A 22,618-nucleotide genomic window follows, 5' to 3' on the forward strand; every position below is an offset into this window, starting at 1 on the left:
TATGGAGCTCAGGGAAGAAGTCTGGAAACACTTAGGGTCATTAGCATATTGATAGGATTTGAAGCCACAGAACTGAATGAGAGCACCCGGGAAGAAAGTGCAGACTGAAAAGAGAAAAGGACTTAGGACTGAGCCCTGGGGCACGCCAACATTTTAAAGGTGAGGAAGTGGAGAAGCATCCAGGAAAGAAGACAGAAGGAGGAGCCTGTGATGTAAGATGAGAACTAGCAGAGTATGGTATCCTGTGAAGAAAGTATTTCAAGAAGGAAGGAATATCTGGAGCTGCAGGGAGGCTGGCAGTCATGTGGATCAACAATTGGCCCTGTGACTTGGCAACGTGGTAGATATTCATGACCCTGACAAGTGCTGTTTCAGTGGGGTGGTGGAGAGGAAAGCCTGAATTCAAGAGTGGATAGAAGTTGAGAAACTGAAAACAGTAATTATAGGCAGCCCTTAAGAAGAGTTTTGCTATAAAAAGGAGCAGAGAAATAGGGCTACATCTGGAAGGAGATATGAGGACTAAGATTCTTTTTAAAATATGGGATATTATAGCATATTGATTTACTAATAGGAATGGCCCTATTAGTAAAAGATAGAAATATTGGTGCAAGAAAACAGGGATAATTGAAGGAACAGTGTCCCTGGGTAGGCAAGCAGGGATGAGACTGTGTGCAAGATTGCCATGTGTGCCAGTCCAAGCACCGTCTGTTACCTGTCCATGATGAGCTTGCACCTGAAAGTGAATCAACTATGTGGGAATGCAGTTTAGTTCAGCTGACATTGTTTTTGTGGGGAGAACGGTGAAGGAAGCTTACCACATTTAGAGTAGTACTGATCTAGTGCACACGAAAAAGCTTTACCTTACCTAGGAGCATTGCCAGTTTGTCTATAATAACAAGAAGGGAGGCAGAGTTTGCCTTTTCAGACCCTGAAAAGTTGAGTGGTAGAGTAGCTAATCTTTTGAGCATCCACTGACAGAGCTACTTTTGCTTTGTTTTTGTTTTTGTTTTTGTTATTATTAAGGGTGGTTATCTTTAAAGGATTTTACTGTCCAGGGAAAGAAAAGATACTGATTTTTATCAAAACTGTATATTACTATGATGAGTATGCCAAACTTAATTATGGCAAATATTTACACAAGAATACCTTGCACACAGCATCTCCTCCTTGTGAGTTGGGAGTTGGTAGTGAGAATGGATACATGAGGAAAAACTGCCTTAGGATTTGAGCCTAATAGATCACAACAGAAAATATTGCTACGTGAGTGATTTTCTCCCAGTGCTGCCCAGTGGAGTACTGGTTCAGAGGTCTTCAAAATCACTCCGTTTATATCCCTTATCATTCTTTTTGCCTCGCTACCCTGCATGCTCCATTGTCCAAAAACAAAATCACTCCTTTTCCTGTTTCCCTGCTTTAGCTGATGCCATGCCCTCCACCTGGATTGGCTTTGCCTCTTTTCAGTCTGTTCTTCCAAAGACCTAAAAACCTATTCGAGCCGGGCGTGGTGGCTCACGCCTGTAATCCTAGCACTCTGGGAGGCCGGGGTGGGCGGATTGTTTGAGCTCAGGAGTTTGAGACCAGCCTGAGCAAGAGCGAGACCCCGTCTCTACTAAAATTAGAAAGAAATTAATCGGACAACTAAAAATGTATAGAAAAAATTAGCCGGGCATGATGGCGCATGCCTGTAGTCCCAGCTACTCGGGAGGCTGAGGCAGGAGGATCGCTTGAGCCCAGGAGTTTGAGGTTGCTGTGAGCTAGGCTGATGCCACAGCACTCTCTCTAGCCCGGGCAATAGAGTGAGACTCTGTCTCAAAAAAAAAAAAAAACCTATTCAAAGTTTTATAAGCTTCACATTTTAGAATTATCTAATATGGCAAATAAGTACAAGCATAGAAGTCAATATAATTATGAGATAACAGGCATGTAACAAACATTTATTAGGCTGTGCTCTTGGTGATACAGTGGTAAACAAGGCCAAACTCCTCAGATGTCGTTATTCTCTAAGTTCCAGCCTTCATCTGTCTTCTCTTCTATCTGAAACACCAGTCCTCAAAGTGAGAAAGGGTGACCACGGACATCGAAATCACCTGGCGGGGCCCCAGGCTAACCCTCTGAGCCACACATGGTAGGGTAGGCCCTGGAGTCTCATGCATCCTTCAGGCAATTCTCTGCACGCTGAAGTTTAGATAAATTCCCTTGGTGATTGTCCAGGATTTTCATCTGCTCTAATTGTCTTTGTGCTGATTTTTGCCGACCCCAGTTAACCCACCAGTTCGGAAAGTTGCTGTCCTCCACGTTGAGATTTCCTTAGGTTTTCAACATATAAACACCAACAGTACTGACACCTGGCTTATCCACAGAGGTCTTTCTCTCAGTCCATGTATGATTTTTGGAGATGGCCTTGTGCCTGAGCAGATTATCAGGTTGGAGTAGTTTTCCAAATAACAAATTATAGGTGATGAGGTTTCTGAGCCAGGGGTGAGAGGAAGCAATAGGGTTGCTTGAAAATAATTCCAAGAATAAATCCAAGAATGAGGCAGCAATGGGAAAACCACGAGGCAATAACTATGATTTCCTGTGTGTGGTTACTCTTTTATGTATAAATTTTATCATGCTGTGTCCATAGATTGTGGTTGTCAAAAATGACCCTGTGCCTGCATTTCTGTGGCAGAAATCAGTAATTTGGCCCTTTGTGGCAGCAGATTGCAAACCTTTCTTGGCGATTGAGTTTGAGCTCTGAGATTTGAAATATCTCCATATTCAGACACTGTGTCATAAATAAAAGAATGAAATCAGAGAAGCCGCATGGCTTTGGATAAATTGGAACAAGTAAAGAAAGGTCCCTAAACACCACAGTTATCTGCTACAATGAAGGAGCAGTAATGTATAAATGCCTTTAGTTGGCTTGGGGACCCATGTGTGAGGAAACTGTCTCAGTGCTGAGTTACCATAGAAAGCTCTGGGAGCTGCCTCTGTGACTTGGACTGAATGTCGTAGGCATAAATCAAAAGCGTTTGAAATAGGGTCATATTAAGGGCTTTCTGGCCCTGAGCAGTCTTATTTTTGGAGACCCTACTCCTCTTCATATCAAACATTGCATAGACCCACATGCCACATTTGGTATAATTTTGTTGCAGAAAAAAATTAAAAGCATTTTTACATTTGTTTCTTAAATTATTGGCCTATGAATAAATCATTTAATTTTGATTGGCTATGATTTCTCAGCATTTATATATACTGTATTTAGAAATTTTGGTGAAATTATGAAAAGGAACCTGTAATATTTTTAACATGAAAAATCGCATTAAAAATTGGACAGTTAATGAATTCCATCATGTTACTTTCTGTGGACATGCAACTAATCATTTTTTAGTTTTTATTTTATAGTTTTACTTTGGTTCCATAACAGTTTTTCAGGTCTCAATATTTTCCAAAGTCCCTGAAAGGTTCGTAGGCCTTATGCCCTGTGCCTCGTTGTGCCTGCTGGTAAAGCAGGTCTGATGAGGGTGTTCAATCTAGAAATAGGAACTGCATCCACTGTTAAAGAAACGTAAGAATCTGCCTAAAATTCCAGAAGTCGGGAGAATGCTTAGCAGAATTTGCTGGAATTTTTTTTTTTTTTTTTTGTCTGAGGCTACTCTAGAGCCTTGCTCTTCAAAGGGCGGGTTGCAAACCAACAGCATTAGCTTCAGCTGAAGCTTATTAGAAATGGAGAATCTCAACTCACTCCCACTCAAGGCTTGCTGAATCATATGCTGCATTTTTAACTAGATCACCAGGTACCCATTAAAGTTTGAGCAGCACCGCTCTAGTGTAGAGCAGTGGTTCTCGGTGCTGGGTTTATGTAAGAATCACCTGGGAGCTTTGACAACCTGATGTTCAGGTTACACCCCAGACCAATCGTTAGAATCTCTGGGGGTGTGATCGAGACATCTCTATTCTAAAAGCTTCCGATGATGCCAGTGCGCAGGCTAGGTTGAGACCCACAGTTCCATAGTAAGGCCACAGAGGTTGCATGTTGCTCATGCAAACACAGTTCAAGAAGCCATGAATATTGTTTGGGTGTTTGGGACCCAGCATATAAACAAACCATTCTGTAATCTTAGCCATGGAATAACCCCTTCTCCCTTGGAAGATTGAGTTTGTTAGCTCCTTTCTAGGATATGCAGCCCAATAAATAGTCTAAATCTCAGATATGTCGTGTTTCCCTAATACTAGAGCTGTTGTGTCTGAACAACAATCTGAGCTGGAGTTGTGGATCAGAGGTGTTTTTTTATGTAAAACTCGGATGTAGTGGGACTGTGTGTATTTTTCCATTGAATGTCAAAGCAGAAGGTTTGTGCTTATAACCACACGTTAAGAAAACAAATTTTTCTTCAGTACACTTATAAGTCCAGTCATCATATACTAGATCCTAGGCAAAGAACCACTTCCTTGCCTGATGGCATTTCACTTTCTGATGATTAAACTTTAGTTTCATATCATAAAACTTGAGTAAAATACTTTGGGAGCCTCAATGATTTCTTCAGTTATCATCATTTTGCCATTGTCTATAAAATATTGCCACATTATACTGTTATTTGTGGTGATTTATCTCTTTGATATGAAATTCACTGATGATATCTTCCATTTTGGGCGCTAAAGAAGGCACAGGATTTCTCAAACTCATAAATTTTTCTTATACTCAACTTTTATAGTAAGATTTGTTGAAAGGTATACATGACATCTATAAAATGTAACACAGTGCCTATTCATAATAGAGCAGATACCCGTAAAATGGTGCTTTCATTTTCTTTCCCTTTCTTTACCTTGAACTTCCATATTGAGCCATTCAGCTTGTCTGTGTTAATGTTTCTCTACCCCTCAAGAAGGCTGTGACAATCCTAGCACTCTGGGAGGCCGAGGCAGGAGGATTGCTTGAGGTCAGGAGTTCAAGAAGGCTGTAACAGTGAGTTTTCTAGCAGATAACAACAGTAATGAACATGTATGTCCTTCAAAGGCTATAAATATTCTTCTAATTAGTAAATATTACTCTAATCTATATTTTACAGTAGGATAACCAAAGTATGAAGTTGGTGGGGTGTTTTGTTTTGTTTTACCCAGGGTCATCCAACCCCATCCTTTAGTAACAAATCCTGTGGTAAGAACTGGGGCCTTAGCACATCATCACTGCATTACACGTGCATCTCAGGAAAGGCCAAGAGGTTTTAAATATCAACCATTTATGTATTGGTGCTTAGTTTCTAGTAGTCCAGGGGGTAGCTTATCTTGCTTCAATATAATGCTTTATTTAACATTAAATGAACCTGTTGGAAATACATTCAATTTAAAAATATATTCTTCTGCTTGTAAAAATGATCAGATTCTGAACAAATTACAGAACTCTAGAACTAAGGAGGAATGTTCACCAGCAAGCTGCATTTGGCTATACGTGTCCCCTCTGTCAGGCTTTCTCCCATTTCTCCTGCCCTGAAGATGTTCCTTTCCCTGAATGGCTATAACACTCTGTCGGTTTCACACAACTTAGTACTGGGATATAGTTTCTTTAGTGGCAGTAATTGTTTTTTTAGTGGCAGTCTTGTCAAAGGGAAGCTGCCTTCTGTAGCTCTGACATGCCCTCTAACACCTTGAACAGGGGAGAACCGAAAGAAAAGGCTAATAAATACTCAGTGTATTCTATCATTTTATCCTATCCGTTGCATCTTTGGACTCCATTTCTTTCCCTGTGCTTTTAAAAAGCATGGCTTTCTTTCATGATAATCAAATATGGAATGTTATCTTTGTATCAAATCATTTTGCTTTGTTTGGAAATTAATAAAAAACATTACGAAAACATCAGGATAATAATGTATTTTTGTCTGAGTCATAAGAATTCATAGATCTTTCTATGTATCATTTTTTAAAGAAACTCAACTGCAGTGATAGATTTCTTGCAAAGTTTCTTTTTTTTCCTGGCCTGATGTCTCTTTTTTTATTTCAAACATGAGTTATCTAATATTGCTCCACTTGCTTACTGAAGGTGGTTTTCTTTTATCTTAGTTGCTTTTTATTCTTATATACTAAATGATTTTCACTACTGTGAAGTTTTAAACTTAAACTATATTCTCTTTTATCACTAGTGTTATTATTACAACGGTTCTGTACCTCTCAGATGCACTTCGTAAGAACTTCTTAAATGAGAACTTTGATTATAAGGTAAGTATCTATTTAGATGACTATCCTGCTTAAGCTGAAAGATTCACATGTGTTTTAGGAGATTGCTTAATGCATTTTTTTGGGCCATATTAGTTTTAACTATGAATAATATTAGAACCGTTTTCATTATATTTGTGAACAGGTTAGGGCTATAATAGTGCTTATGAACCTAGCGCTTAAAATGAGTTAGTTCTTTATTATTACTGTAAATTTTAATTCTTTGTTTTTTCTGTATGATCCCTACGTATAACAAAGGAACTTAGGACATGATATTTTTAAGTCTTTTTCAAAAGAGTTTATATGAGGAAAACATTTATAAAGTAAACCCTTTAGTTCTTTATTCCTGTCTTTCCATTTTTTAGAATGAATTAATGAAAAAAAAAGAATGAAAGATTAGTAAGATTAAGACAGAACTCTGTGTATATCTATAGTGTGATATGGTTGGGTGCCTATGAATTCTTGATGTATTATTTTTCAAATGGCAAAGATGAACAGTCCCTCTTTTGACTTTCCTTCTTAAAGATGGTTCTGTGTTTTCAGTATCTTTGTTTCTTATTTTTTGAATAACATTTTTTATATCAAACAGTTTATAAAATTTTCTTATTGGATAATGAGAAAATTAAAACACAAATACAATAAAAACCAAAGGAATTTTAATGCTTATATAATATTTCTCTGTCATAACCTATAATAATCTATATATCAAAATTTTATAATCAGAACTCTACTTTTTGATATTTAAGTTGTTTCTTCTATTTTATTCTCATAAATTACTCTTTTTATATGCATTCTTATAAAATAAAACGTGGCATATATCCCTAATTAGTTATTTGGATAAATATTTATTTTAGTGGAATTGTTGAATTAAAGGTTGTACCAATTATATTTGATTGCCTGTTTTCCTATATCTACACAAACATGGAAGAGACTACTTTTTTTTGACAGTTAGATAAGGGGGAATACCTATTTTGTTTCAATTTGTATTTCTTACTAATTATTAGTTATTCACTGGTTACTCATTATTGACCAAAATTCATGTTTTGTGAATTGTCTGTTTTTGAGTTTTGCTCATTATTTTGTTTGGGGTTTTATCATACTTATTTTTATCTGTAAGAGCTCTTTGTGGATAACAGATATTAATTCTCTGTCATAGTTCTTCTAGTTTATTTGTCTTTAACTTAACACGGTGTCAGTAGAGAAGTACTTTCCTTCCTTTTTGTCCTGCATGTTTTTTGCTAAGTTTTATTTCAGGGACTTTTACTCTGATCTGTTTCTGATTCTGCTTTTGGGTATAAGAAAACTTAGACTCAAGAGATTTGTCTGGGCAGGAAATTGTTATGTAATGTCTGAATTTAAAGCAATTAGCATATTTGAAGAAGTATATGCATTTTTGAAGTTCTACATTAAAAGGAGTTTCAAAAATGAAGTCACACAGGAATAAAGTAATTCATCTTATACCTCCACCTCCTTGGAGATATGCGGACATGTTATAAGAGAAACCAAACATCTACCAGTTAGCGTATACCAAAAAACTCATGAAACCTGGGATACAGCTTTGAAGCGATGTATAAATGGATAATATTTATTTGGTTTACTTTTTTGTTATAGAAAATTTCAAGCATATATAAAAATAGAGTAGTAAAATGAACCCCCATGTACCCATATGTAGCATCAACTATTATCAACGTATGGCCAATCTTACTTCAACTATACCTCATCTACTTATCACTTTGAAGTAACTCCAAGATACCATGTCACTTTTCCTGTAACTGTTGGTGTAACACCATAGTATTGAGATATCTTGTTCTTGTTTTAGATCTGGGATTCCTACTTCTACCTTGCAGTCATTTTTATAAACCAGTTGTGTCTGCAGTTGGAGATGTTCACACCTTCCAAAAAGAAAAAGGTGTTAGAAAAGTAAGTACCACTGTATAATTGGGTAGGATTTGCCTTTTAAAAGATGTTTTATTAAAATGTTTCATAAATCAGAGTGTCCATAACTGTAAATCACACAATAGAGAAGCAGTAACCAAGAGGATAAGAAACAATCTTTTTTGGAAATGTCAATATTTTGAACTTGTTTGCACATTTTTTTATCCCAAGTCTTTCAGGATTCAAAATTATTATATAAGCAAAAAATTATGAGACAGATGTGTTTCACTGAAAGATTTATATGAGGGCTTGATTTAGAGGCATCATGACATGTACATTAAACATCTTTAATAAAAAACATATTGTTTTATAATTCAGAATGATAGATCGTATCCTAAAGACACACAAATATTTCTTTGCTCTGGAGGCTTGTGTCAGGTTTGGTTTCTTGTTCTATTTCAGGTATGGTGACATGCGGGTAACAATGGGTTGTGAAATTTTCAGCATGTGGCAAAACCTAGGTAAGTGATGAAAAGAGAAACCACCTCCACTGTACAGCTCCTTACTATACTTTGAAGCGTACAAATGAACAAGGGCAATTTACCAATGACAGCATTTGAAACCAAATGTCTAAATCAATACAGATATCTATAGAAAGTAATCAACATGTTGGCACTGAATAAGGTTACAACTAATTCTTTAAATTTATGTCTCTCTGAAAAGTCACCTTACTTTTGTGTGTGTTCTTATTAATGATAAATTTTATAATCTAGCATTGCTCCAACATTATGCATATTATTTCTCACGATGAGCTAACCTTTCAGAATTTGGGACTGTAACAACTGAAAATTTCTAGAACTCTGAATTGAGGCTATGAATCATAATAAATTTAGATTAAACTTCACACAAGATTGACTTGAGCATCACTACTCTGAAAAACTTGAGACCATTGACCTATATTATGAAGAGTATAGCCAAAGGATTTTAAAAGCATCTGCAGTTGCTAAGAGACTGCTAGATCGAATTTTATTAATCTTCTACAGCAGATAGAACATATCATTCCAGCAAATTGATGGCACAGATCTGGTTGCAAAGAAAAGAATAATAATATTTGGAAAACAAATTGTTTTAAAAGTCATTGGTATAGGGTTTCTTTCTCAAGATTCATAACTCCTTTAATTCGGTATGTTAACTATGCAAGATTTTAGCATTTATTTAGTAGTAGTATTTATTTATTTATTATTTTATTTATTTTGAGATAGGGTCTCCCTCTGTCTCCTAGGCTAGAGTGCAGTGGTGCGATCATAGCTCGCTGCAACCTCAAACTCTTGGGGTCAAGCAGCCCTCCTACCTCAGCCTCCCAAGTATCCGGGACTATAGGCACACACCACCACCACACCCAGCTAATTTGTTAATTTTTTGTAGAGATCGGGGTCTCACTCCATAGCCCAGGTTGGTTTCAAACTCCTGGCCTCCAGCAGTCCTCCCACCTTGGCCTCCCAAAGTGCTAGGATTATACGCGTGAGCCACCACACCCAGCCATTATTGCATTTTAATTCCCCCTTTTTATTAAAGTGATTGACCTATTTGAGTTGACTATATAATGACCTGAAAGTATGTTTTCTCTTGGGCTCATCCAAGCACAACTTAGAGATGGCAGAATTTGTTTTCTGTGAGTGAAAATAGAACCATTATTGATTTACTTCAATTCATGTTACAGACTGATTTTTGACCAGGATATGCATATCCTTCAAATATACGTAGCAATTTGAGGGAGCCCTGTTATATATGATTGAGCCCAGTGTTCAATGCTTGCTGGTGATTTCAGGAGAAAAATATGAGTTAGCATCTTGAAAACAACCTCCAACTGTGTAAGTGCAGCCAGAAGAAATCATGATCTTTCTTTAGATTCAGCTCAAAAACAGCATCAACTTCAGCATTATAGAGTGAATCCATGTAACAAAAACTTTTGTACCTCAATATTTTGAAATTTAAACAAAGCAAAAGTATTAGATGAATAAGAGAATAGATAGGAAAAAAAAAAACATGAAGGGAACACAGGAAAGACTGAAGTGTGGAAATCTCTGGTAGAGCTTTTGTAGCCCTCATCGCCTGTTACCCTGTGCATGGTGCCAGCGTATATGCCTGTGTCTTTCTCCCCTGTGCTAGAGTCATTGCAGGGTGGGGAGGAGGGCCAATTATGCTCGCTTTCCTCACTGAGCCAAGCACTGTGCCTTACACAAGAATTTTGAATAAAAACAACTATTTTCCTTTAAAAAAAAAAGCAGGAAACATTTTTCTTACTTGGAGAATCTCCTCTATATGTTCAGTTTTTGTTGATTCTTTGTGTCCTCCTTGTTTTTTCAAAAGTAGATCAAGGCCTTTGTAGTGTCCATATTGCATTTGGCATTAATTTAGCAAGATGTTTTCCAAAGAATACTGTATTGATTCTGTTCAACGGCAGTCAAGGTTGTGTAGGCTCTTTTCTGAGCTCAAATTATGAAACCAGGACAGATCTGGCTGGGTTACCGGAATGTTAGAAACCTGGCAGGTTCCTCTTCTAGCCATGTATGGTTATTTCCACATAAATCTTTGTCCAACTGAGTGTAGCTATGCATTTTAGGCCCAAGCCCCTGGCCTGCTAAACAAAGCTGGCACATTTAGTCTCCCTAAAGATGTCATTGCATACTTCATAAAATTTTCTTCTCTATTTTGTCTTTATTATACAACGAAAATATTTCTACCTCTCTGGTTTTTATGTTAAATTACTTCTCTGTTTTTCTCAGAAATCTAAAGAATGTGAAAAATCTTAGGGCATATTAATCCCAACAACACATTGTTTTGTCTATACTCTTTAGCATCACTTGGAAGCTTGTAAGAAATGCAGAATCTCTGGCTGCACTCCAGACCTACTGAAACAGAATCCCTGGGAGTGGGGCACAGCGATCTGAGTTTTAGCAAGTTCTCCAGTGATTCTTATGCACTTGGCTAAAGACTGAAAAGAACTACTTTAGACAACACTATCCTCTTTCTTTGTTGTTCAGCCCTAAAGACTAGCTCTAGCACAGTCCTAGGAGTCTGTTAGAAAAGGCTCATTATACTCTACTTACGAATTCCCAGCATGACATAGTTCAAGTGTAGGGTGAGTATAAATTTTCACTTCATTCCTTGGTTTCTGCGTTATTTCCCTAGAGTTGAGTCCTGACTTTACGAGATTTCCAAAACATTAGGTGAATTTTAAAGGTCATTGCTGTCATACAACAGCTAGAATTGGAAAATGTTCAGAAATGTTAAAGCCTCTCTTCCAATATACATTTTTACAAAATGATAAGAAGAATTAAGTATTCAGGGTACTATTTTTGTACCCCTTATAGGCCTTAAGTCAGTATATTAGGAATATCAAAATATATTAGTTATAATTTGGTAAACCTGTAAATATGTCATATTGTGGACTAGAATGCTGAGGGAGAAATTATTCAGGTAATTATAAATGTACATGTTTTAATGTAACAGGCCGATAAATTCAATTTGACAAAGTTCATGAAGCACTGCCTATGTGCAAATTATTTCGGAGGATAAGAAAACATGGTCCACACCTGTTAAGAGCTTAGTGTTAAAATCTTACATTTTAGACTTTTTATGCAATTTATATGGAGCCAAGAGAAAGCTTGATACAAAGTCACCATGTTTTAGTAAAGCTAGTAAGCTTTTATGATTTCATAAATCAAGGTCCTCAACACTAAAGATACAAAAACCACTAACTTTTAGAAAATAAGATGAAAGGAGGAAATGCCCAGGGTCACTAAATATATTTTTAGCCACTTGAAACTGTCCAGCTGGTCTAATTTAGAAATAAAATTTTACTGAACAATATTTTTAAATCAGTTTTTGGTCACTGGTGTTTATCTCAGAAATGTTGAAATTCTTCCATATGCTAGAATCGAGTTTTTTTTTTCCATTCTGCTGAAAACAGGGGCAAAAAAGCACATGTGATTCAGTGGCTAGTCTGCTTTTAAACATAAAGCTGTAGGATCTTTAAGTCTGATCATTATATCCCCTGCGCTTACCTGTGGGCAGCTTTTCAACTCTATGCGTCCTAGAACTGCTTAGGTTTCCAGTGTTATCGTTAACCATAAGTCATCAGACTAGTGGGCATTTTATAACTCTAAAACTGTATAACAGCTTATCTGTAGTATTAAATGTGCTTTTGTCATGATTTATGTACATACCAAAAGTTTCAAACTTTTTTTCTGAACAAGTAAGTAAATATTTGGACCCTTTAGTATATATTAAGCTCACAGAACTGGGTTTGGGGAGGGAGCGAGTTCTAACTTCTCTTCCTCCCTCCCCTCAGCCGGAGCTTTTGAGCAAGCAGCACCATGAGCACCATTTTCATCTATCCGGGAATGAGTCAGTGGCTCTGCTGGTTTATGTGTCAGCCCTAGTGCTGTGAAGTCTGGTTGGCAACATAGGAACAAAACCAAAAAGTTTTGTTGTCTAAAGGCAGAAAATGGTTCCTTGCAGGTCAACAAAGCAGGGCTTCTCTTCTTCCCCTGTGAGACAGCAGTGGTCTGGGGTCAGAAAGGCTTTGGGGTCTTCACTAGAACTTTGAGTTATGCTGCCTGTCCCCAGTGCATGTGAAGCATTGACCACAACATGATCCTTATTGTATAATTAAAATAATTTATTTTTTTCAAATATTTTTAAGTGTGGTGAAATACACAATAAAACTTGCCATCTTAACCATTTTCAGTGTTCAGTAGTAGTAGTTATTTTTAATGCAACCGTCACCACCAGCCATCTCCAGAACTCTTTCATCTTGCAGCATTGAAACTCTGTACCCGTTAAACAGTAACTTCCCATTTCCCTCTCTTCCCAGCCCCTGGTACCACCATTCTACTTTCCTTGTCTATGAATTTAACTGTTCTAGATCCCTCACATATAGGGGATCATATAGAATTTGTCTTTTTGTGACTGGCTTATTTTGCTTAGCAGAATGTCCTCAAGATTCATTTGTGTTGTAACAAGTGTCAGAGTTGTCTTCCTTTTTAAGGCTAAATGGTATTTCTTTGTATGGATATACCACATTTTCTTTATTCATTCATCCATCATTGGACACTGGGGTTGCTTTCACCTTTTGGCTATTGTGAATAATGCTGCTATGAACATGGGCGTGCGAATATCTCTTTGAGACCCTGGTTTCAATTCTTTGGGCATATAACCAGACGTGGAATTGCTGGATCATATGGTAATTCCATTTTTAATTTTTCGAGGAACTCTTCTACTGTTTTTCCACAGCTGCTGTAACATTTTATGTTCTCACCAGCAGAGTACAAGTGTGTTCCAATTTCTCCACACTCCTGCCAAAACTTCTTACTTTCTGTTGTTTTTTTGATAGTAGCCATCCTAATGGTTCTGAGATGGTATCTAATTGTGGTTTTGAAAAAATAATTTACTTTTGATGCATAAAAACCAATTAGTGATAACTGAACACCTTTTCTTTGATTTTCCTTAGTATTTTCATTATCTAAGTTGAAGGACTAAAAATGTTCTATCAAGAGCCAGGGGGAGGCATTTATTTCCCCCCGAAATTTTATCCATTTATACCTATACTTGCAAGAACAGTCTGCAAAGAAAAAGGTTAGTCTTTACTACTATGTCCCACCTTTGGCATTCATCTTGCTGCAAGGTTAAGTTTTTCTTTCTCTTTTTAGATGAACTAACATTCTTACTAAATATAAAGTGGGCTCTTCGTTCCACATTTGCAAACACAGTGTCTTGTAACTGCTATAGAAAGAAAAAAAATCAATACTTCCCTAGCAGGCTGTTCTGTGTGCATAAATATAAAATTCCAACAGCCCAAGTAGCAGGTGCCCTAAATACTTAAAAACAAGACCATGTGGCTGACAAATAGAGATGGAGAAAGTATACTAAATCTATGGTTTAAAAAGAAATCATTTAAATGAAGTTTATTTTGCTGTTGCCATACATACCTCCAAATTGCTTTGCTGGTTTGGTAGAAATTAAATTCTCTCTGGTTGGAAGCCTGTTCAGGTTTGCACAGATTCTATGTTCCCAAGGTGTGTTTTCAGCAAATAAGGCTATTCTCACGCATTCCCACACAATGGTTTAAATGTAGGTGTGGCTTCTCTCTGACCTTACTGTCAATAGAAAAATCAGGCTAGAAAATGTAGTGTATGGGCCTCATTTGGATTGAAAGAAAGCAATTATGAAAGACATGTTTTAAGACCATCAAAGAAATTTTAATATAGGCTGGGTTTTCAATTAATTTAAGGAGTTACTGTTTGTCTTTGTAAGGTGTGATAAAAGCTGTATTCTGTATTTATAAAATATCCTATCTGTTAAAGATGCTTACTGATGTGTGTACAAGTAGAATGATATGATGTCTCAGACTTGCTATAAAAAATAGAAAAATAGATAATTGGGTGTTAGGTGAAACAGGATTGGCAAAAATCTTGATAATTATTGAAGCTAGACGATGAGTAGATGGGGATTTGTTTTACTGTTTTCTGTAATTTTGTGCACATTTGAAATTTTTCATAGTAAAAAAACAGTTTTAAAAAGAAAATTGGATAGTAAAATGTCTATAAATGGAAGAGTTTTTTTTTTTTTTTTAAAGATTTACAAATACTCAAACAGTGGTAAATAAATCAAGTACATGCTAATGATGGTCTTCTCAAGAGAGGCCAAAGGATGCTGGGTTCTGTAAAGATTAAAGACTAAGATAGTACTGAGGCAGCTCTAAATCTCATTCCACCATCTCAGGCATGGGAGAACTATCAGGACTGGCAGGAAATTCAACTTTATTTTATATTCCCTCTCTCTTTTGTTCCCCTATCCCCACATACACCCAAAAGCTGTGCAGAGGTTTGGTGCCTTGCACAGTGTCAAGGAAGCAGAGAGGGAGGCCCTGCTGGTTACCAGTCAAATGCCAAGATGGCCTTTGTCCTGGTGTACATGGTCCCTTCGGTCCAGTGGCTCTACTGAGGCACAGCATTTGTTACTAGACTTTGAGCCCCTGGGGTAGGGTCATGGAACAGGTGAGTCCCGAGACCCGCTAATCTCAGGACTTGCCAACCTTTGCCCCAACAGAAATTGCCTTCTCCCTTTTCTCTTTTTTCCCCTCACTTCCCAGGACATCTTGATAAGCTTTTCAGTGTGTTTAGGCTTGTAAAAATGACAGTAAGAGTGATTGAGTTCAGGTGGCATCTGCTCTCTACCCTGACAAAAATAACAAGGAAAAGAACTGCAGATGCTGGCTGCTAGTTACCTGCTTGAATTGTTTGTGTCAAGAGGATGGGGGAAATATAGGGAGAACCGTGAGTTGGTATTTCAGTGAGTTTGTCAGTCTTGAAAATATGCATTCTTTTGGAGGAAAATATGCAGTTAGATTAATAAAGAAGTTTCTTTTGAGGTACTCTTGTTCTGATGAGGAAAACTAAGCAGTCTTTTAGGAAAGATAAAGGATTACCTGGGCAAAAAGTAAAGGTGGGAACACAGAAGGAATTATGAGCCAAGTTCCTCCCTCACACAGAATGGGTATGGATGAGTAATTTAGAGACGATAAGGAAGAATGAAGTTACCTTCGATGAAGCATCAGAGAGGAAAGGACTGCGTGTGTGACTTCCATGATGTAAAGTAAAAGAACTTGCAGATGGGCAGGCGCCTGTGGGTTGTGTCCGGGACTGTATTCCTGGCAATATGCTCAAAGCACTTTGTCTAAGCGCTTTAACTCACGATGAAACTAAACCCAAAGTAACATCAGCCTGGCTCCCAGCTGTGGTAGAGGGGCACTCCCTGACGATGCAAGGTACCTGGGCAGCACCCAATCTCAAGAACAAGGAACCTCACCGGCGCCCAGGGTGCTGTGTCTGTACCAGCGAATGGAGGGGGTGGGCTTGTTGCCAGTGTAGATCATGGGATCTTGGTCCCACAGGGATCTCAGGATGCAGGTCAAGGACAAGGACAGCTAGTTCCTACTTGAGGCAGATGTCTGAGACAGCCCTGGGACAACGTCACAGACTGTGGCTGGGAAGTTAACATAAAGCTCTCTAGGTATCTTCAGCATAGAAGGTAGTTCAGACCAGTGGGCCCCTCTTCCAGGTGGGTGGAAATCCAGAGGGAATTCAAGCTCATAAAAGTCTTGGCACAGAGCCTCCTTGTTGCCATGCTGATCTTCAGGGAACTGGCACTTACATTCTCACTGGTGTATCAGAGCTCCGCGGTTTGCATTTGACAAAGTCAAAAACCAAAACACCCAAATTAAAGGAAGGGATGCACATGCTGCTACCTCTCCAGTAATACCCTCTACCCACGTGTGAAGCCAACTTCTTATCTCCCAGATGTAGGCAAAATTGCACCTCCGAGCAGCTTTCTTCAGTTCCCTAGGTAGAATGAGTTGAACTATCTTCATTGTTTCATGATTCGAGATTTGTATCTCAGCAATTGCTCAGATGTTCATCGTGATCTGCTTATTTGCAAGTACCTCTCCTAATACGGCATTCAAAATACACTAGGCGTTCCTATTTCTTGAGTCACTGAATGACTAAATAGGTTAATGACTGAATGAGTTAATGAAATGGAAATACAGAAAACACACACATAATATAAAATACATTTTTATGATCTTGACATTCTCCAAACTTTCCAAACTCTCTATTAAACTAATAATTAGTCCCTTATCAAAACACGTACAGGAAAGAAGTATCCACAACTGCTTTTTCTCTATGTATTTATAATAATATAAATACTAAAAATCCAGATCATGGCTTTGACTGCTGCAGTGCCTTATGGAGGAAAGTTGACATGGAGAGAGACAGAGGATTCCTTGGCCTCTCTGAGTCGTGCACTATAGAGAAGTTTTTTTAAATGCTTTTCCCTCATGTCCCTAGCACATGCAACATTGCAACGCGGCCCCTCAAATTTCCTGACATACTTAACTACGTGCGGTAACATTCCTTCCATGGCATTGAAATAGGGAGAATTTTATCATGATAGAAATGCTCATAATCTGAGGATATAATAGAGGATGAATACCATGGGATAGAATTAATCAGTGCCTCTTGATAGTGGATATTTTAGCCTAAAGGGGAAAAAATACACGAGTTTGGCTGTGAAATGTTTAAGCAGCTTCACTGATTATCCAGAAGTCATTGTGTGCCCACCTTACTCAAGCACTAACTGCTGCCAGTGTTACTTTCCATGCCACAATTTGGAAAGCTTGTTCTTGACTCTATCCCATGCCTGCTAATGTCCTATAGCACGGAGAATAAGGCAATTATCCAGGGATGGGGGCCACATTCAGAAGACAACTGATGTATCCCAAGGCACTTTCAGTCACGAAAAGTAGTGAATTCACAAACACCCACATGGGTTTTCCCACCTCTGACCTCATTCATCATTTTGCTCCCTCCCCAAATTATTTCCCTCATATTCTCTTTCTTAAAAAACCCTCTAAAGTAAATATAAGTTTGAGCTATACATTTGCACTGTGGATCTACATAGTGTCACTTGCACATACGTGTCTGAGCTCCAGGGCCACCTTAGTGGCTTCTAGTACAAAAAGCAAAACAGAAAACTGTCATTAAGGTAAAGGCATTTAACTCAGAAATTGGCAATTAACTGTGAACAATATGATTTTGTTTGTATTCAACTCTCTCTGCAAAAGATCAAAAGTAGAAAATAATAAAGAGAAATTACCCTCTTTCATGAAGCCAGCTATATTCTGCTCAGCCTACCAACTTGTAGGTTCTAAGTGGATGCTCTTAGCATTGTGCGCAATCAGCCATGATGCCGAAGGTTAGCTCTTTAGTGTATTTTTCATAGCATCAATATTCTTATTATAGAAATAGAAACTCCTCTGTGAGATTTAACATAGGAGATTAGAGCAATGGACTTAACACCCACCTGCTACATGAAATCACTTGTGTCCATCCCATCTCCCACTTTCCTGTCCTCTGAATTATCAATATCATACCTTTTAGCACTTGGTAATATACCATTTTGAGTTCACTATTGTTACATTTTAGTCTTTTCAGAAAATAGGTATAGTCTTTTATTAGGCCACTATTTAGATTTTTATTTAGGCTGTATATTTATTGTGTAAAAACATATACAATAAAAATTATATAATGCAGACAAGACCTATCTTTTTTCATAAAAAAAAAATCGCTTGTAAACTTACCACTTAGATATAATCACTGTGGTTAACATTAGGGGGTATAACTCTCTAGGCTAACATATATATATATATATATATTTTTTTTTTAATGAAAGATGTTCCTGTGCATACTGTATTACTGTATTGTACCTTGTTTTTTCATTTAAATATATTGAAAAATTTCACCTATGTTATCCTTCTTCCGCCTCCTTTTAAATGACTGCATAAAAATCATAATGTGTGAATGTGCAATAATATGCATAATGAATTCCTGATGATTTACATAATTTTTAATTGTATCTTATGGGTTATTTTCTCACATTTTCTTGCTTAAGGAAGCAACTGTCATTGAATGTCTTGGTGGCAATAGTTTTAAACAAATTTTATAATATTTTCTGAAATTTTATTAAGATCAAATATATTGAAACTCAAATATTTTTCTCAATTTAGGAGAGCACAAGCTTCATTTCATCCCTGCCCTGATTGGCCCCTTCCTAGAAGTGACCTTGATACCCCAGCCGGATCTTCGGAATGTCATGATTCCTATTTTTCATGATATGATGGACTGGGAGCAGAGGCGGAGTGGCAACTTTAAACAGGTAGGCGGAAGTGCTCCTCAGCACAGTTGGAAGAATTTCAGTTCTACAGCATCTCTGAACTTCTGGATTCAACTCTGAGCTGGGAAATGAACACCGGGCCAATAGATCTGGATTCTAGCCTGGCCTGTCCACTCCCAAGACGCACAGCCTTGGATACTTTCTCTCTGGTCCTATGTTCTCCTGAGCCTCCAGGGAAGCCCTAAAAAGCCATTTAATTCCCTTTCAGCTAAAAAGTTCTGTGATTTCCCAGGTCTCTGTTTAAGAACTTGCAGAGACTTTATTTACTCCCAGTTGGACACAGCACAGAGGAATCAGAGGGTTAATGATTCTTAAACTCGTTAAGCTCTCAGTGGCCTGCATGTTGTATTTGGTGAAGGGCTTAGCTTTGAGCATTTGATTGGCAGTATGTTTTATTGCTCTTTGCTTGAAGCATTGAGAATTAATTTAAAGGAGAAAGCAATGGAAATTCTTGCAAAGGAAATTCCAAGGGAATGAGCTATCATTTCTCGTTGACATAGGTTCTAATAGTTCTGCTCCAGTTTGGAGAAGGCACACATTCTTATTACAAAAGCAGATCTCATAAGGAATCAGCTGCTTTTCCATGCCAAGTCCTTCAAGTTGGAGAGAGTACCCTTCACACAGTCACTGCATGAACCTGTATGCCCACAGGGTGGGCCATCCTTCATGCTTCCCAAATGAAGCCTGCCTCAAATCTTAGAAATGGTTGTTGACCATACAAGCAATCTGATTACATACATAGAACGGTCCTATTACCAAATGCATAGGCCTTTCACTTGCACTGGTGTATACATTTATTTTTGAAAAAGCTGATAGGTGAATGAAAGGTTTTTAAAAAAATTGTCTTTAGAGGAGATAACTCACTTTCCTTCCCCCTTTACCTCTTGATTGAAATTTGGTTTAAAGGAACAATTGGGCTTAGTCCTTGGACAAAGTCAGATATCCCTCTCAATTCCTAGTTGTTTTAACTTTCTCTGGCCATGGAAAGGTTATTCGTTTTCTGTGTCTTCTGCCTCAGATATATGAAGGGATATTTTTCCCATCCTGATACTCAAGTTCCAAAGGATTTACATACTGGAAAATATAAATGTTTTGACTACAGTTTTCAGGAAATATGTCCTTTCTCTCTCCTGCTGCTTATTGCTGACTTAGACTATTTCTATGGATCTACCATCTGTACATGGATAGGACCAGTTCTCAACTTCAGCAAAGATTTAGTAGTGTAACCTCAAACTGTTTGGAGAAAGAAAATAGATATAAAACACATCAAAGATTTAAATTAATGTATGTGGATATGTTGGTTTCCTGATGTCCTTATATATATAGTGATGTTTAAAAAAAATAAAAAGAAATAGGACTTGCCAGTTTTTATAGCTCCTAAAAAAGAATTCAAACATTTAAACTGGGCTGCAAGCATTTGTGTTTGAATCAACAAATAGATGTCTTTGGCAGCAGTAAACGCTACCCAGCCGGGAGTGTGAAGTCATGTAACTCCTTCTAGACTAGTCCCCTCGAATTCCAAAGGGATATCTGCTATTAACCACAGCTGATAATGACACTTTCACAAAATTTACTGTGGCCTTTTCCCAGGCACAAATAAATGTTTTAATTTGCCTAGAAGTTCTACTTGGGAAGGGAAGGAAAGAGAGAGTAATATTCAGGTATGTTTCAGGTGGAAGCCAAGCTAATTGACAAACTGGACAGCCTGATGTCAGAAGGCAAAGGTGACGAAACATACCGTGAGCTCTTCAACAGTATGTGAGTAATATGTTTATCTCAAGTTGATTCTATTCAGGGGATTTGGTGTCAGTACTGAGCCGTTCTGTACCGCGGGAGCTGAGAGCTGCAAAGACGCTTGGGTCTCACAGGAGTGCTTTGTCTTTGTGGAGTGTGAAATAAAGGATAATTGCCTTAACTCTGGCGAATGGATCCTATTATGTTGATGATTAGACATGTCTCCTTATTTTAATCTCTGATTAGGACAGTCGCATGTGTTATATAACAGATCTCACTCTTTTCATGCCTAATAATTTTAAAACCATTGCTGCAAGATAATGATTTTAAATAGTAGGGCTATGAGCGGGAGAGGATGAAAGGGGTGTGTGATTGTAATGTTTGTGAGCACTACTTCCCAAAGCAAGATATCCTTGGCTGATTTGCTGTTGGGCAAATTAACCTAATTTGCATCTGTTCTTCAACATCTGATTTAATTCATCAATACTGATGGTTCATTCAGCATTATTGCTTCCTAAATGCTTCTTATTAGAATATCACAGAAACAAATCACTTTTAGCAAATTCTGTGTTTTGGATTTGCATAGAAGATTAAAAAAATAATGCAGTGCTGTAAAGGGACTTTGAGGTTGTCCCTACCAGGAGAATCTGATCACAGTTACAGGATGAATTGCTTATACCAAGTGTTCATGCACTGTGTTTAAATGGCCAGAGAGGACACATGAGAACGTTTCAGGGCTTTAGGATTTCACTTCTGACACTTGTTTTCTCTATGGCTTTCTATGGATCTTAGTCATTTTCAAATCTAGTATACGTACAAAGTGTTTCTTTTGAAGGAAGAATTAGCTCATTATGCTTAGGAAATGTATACAGTTCTTTCAAAGGGGCAAAATAATTCAGCAATACATTTTTCTATGAAAAAATATATTTTCATTTGTATCGATGCCTAAGTCTCACTTAAAACGAAATATCAGTGCTTTAGGATTGATGGCCAAGTGCAAAATTCTATAATTCATTTTATGATCATTAATTTAAAACAGTAGAAATATTAATATATAGCTTTGAAGAATATTAGTAGTGACTAGTAGCTTAGGTAGATTTCAGCTTGCCAGATTCAAAATCATATTGAAGATCTCAAGAAAATTATATTGAAAGGAAAAGCAAAGAAGGGATGTACAGATTTCAGGTAATGATGGTGGGTGATAAAATACATTCTTTGTGCTCAACCCTGAACAACATCATTTTGTCCTGATACTGTAATTAAACTGGAACTTTTAATAATTATTCACCAAGCCTTTGTTCATTCTAGTGTACAAAGCATCTGTCTTTCATGACAGCTGGAGTTGAGCAAGAATTCTGATTAAAACCTCATCCAGTGTAATAAATTGCTTTTGAAAACTGCTCTCATTTCGGTTACTAGTCCTTGGTTTGAACAAAGAACTAAAATGAGAAAGCACTCAGTGAAATGAACCTCTTGAGATTTGTGATTAATTATTTATAACAAATTCACAAGATTAATAAATACTCACATAGTTCTATAGTGCCTCTTATCTACTTTAATAAAGGCCTGATAGCATGCAATTTGGATTGCTTGTGTATAAATATGACTTTGAAATGGAAGATGTACCTTGACATTAGAACCAAACCAATAATTAAAATATTAAGCCTCTATAATTAGGACTATTTTAAGGTGCCTGATTCATTCAATGGAGATTTTTATTCTTTTGTTGATTTTTAGCATATTACTAGAAATGCTGCTATAAATATTTTTCTTTCATGCTTTTATGATCAGCATATTGGGAATGAATCAAAGCTAGAGTGATAATTAAATATCATTACTACCTGGGTTCGGGAAAGAAAGTGAAAATCTAACTTTATTTCAGGAAACAATAAAATGCTTTTTTGGCAATAGAAATCACAATGAATTAGGATAATCACAATGAGTCATTGCACACATTATGTATTAGGAACACATGCCATTATGGTACAGATTCTCATTTGTTCTCTGTAATTCATGTCTA

General features: G+C 37.3%; 1 protein-coding gene across 1 annotated transcript in view; it reads left to right on the forward strand.

The window, feature by feature from the left end:
* DOCK4 (dedicator of cytokinesis 4) overlaps positions 1-22,618 on the forward strand; it is a 477,172-nt gene that overhangs the window by 383,526 nt on the left and 71,028 nt on the right. Inside the window, exons 27-31 of the mRNA XM_012652744.1 lie at positions 6,120-6,195; positions 8,012-8,112; positions 8,530-8,588; positions 18,698-18,846; positions 20,537-20,622. Of these exons, the coding sequence (XP_012508198.1) occupies positions 6,120-6,195; positions 8,012-8,112; positions 8,530-8,588; positions 18,698-18,846; positions 20,537-20,622 (471 nt within the window). The remainder of the gene's footprint in view (positions 1-6,119; positions 6,196-8,011; positions 8,113-8,529; positions 8,589-18,697; positions 18,847-20,536; positions 20,623-22,618) is intronic.

This window comes from Propithecus coquereli, unplaced genomic scaffold (genome assembly GCF_000956105.1).
Source record: "Propithecus coquereli isolate 6110/MARCELLA unplaced genomic scaffold, Pcoq_1.0 Scaffold4, whole genome shotgun sequence".
In the NCBI taxonomy this organism is placed as follows: domain Eukaryota; kingdom Metazoa; phylum Chordata; class Mammalia; order Primates; family Indriidae; genus Propithecus; species Propithecus coquereli.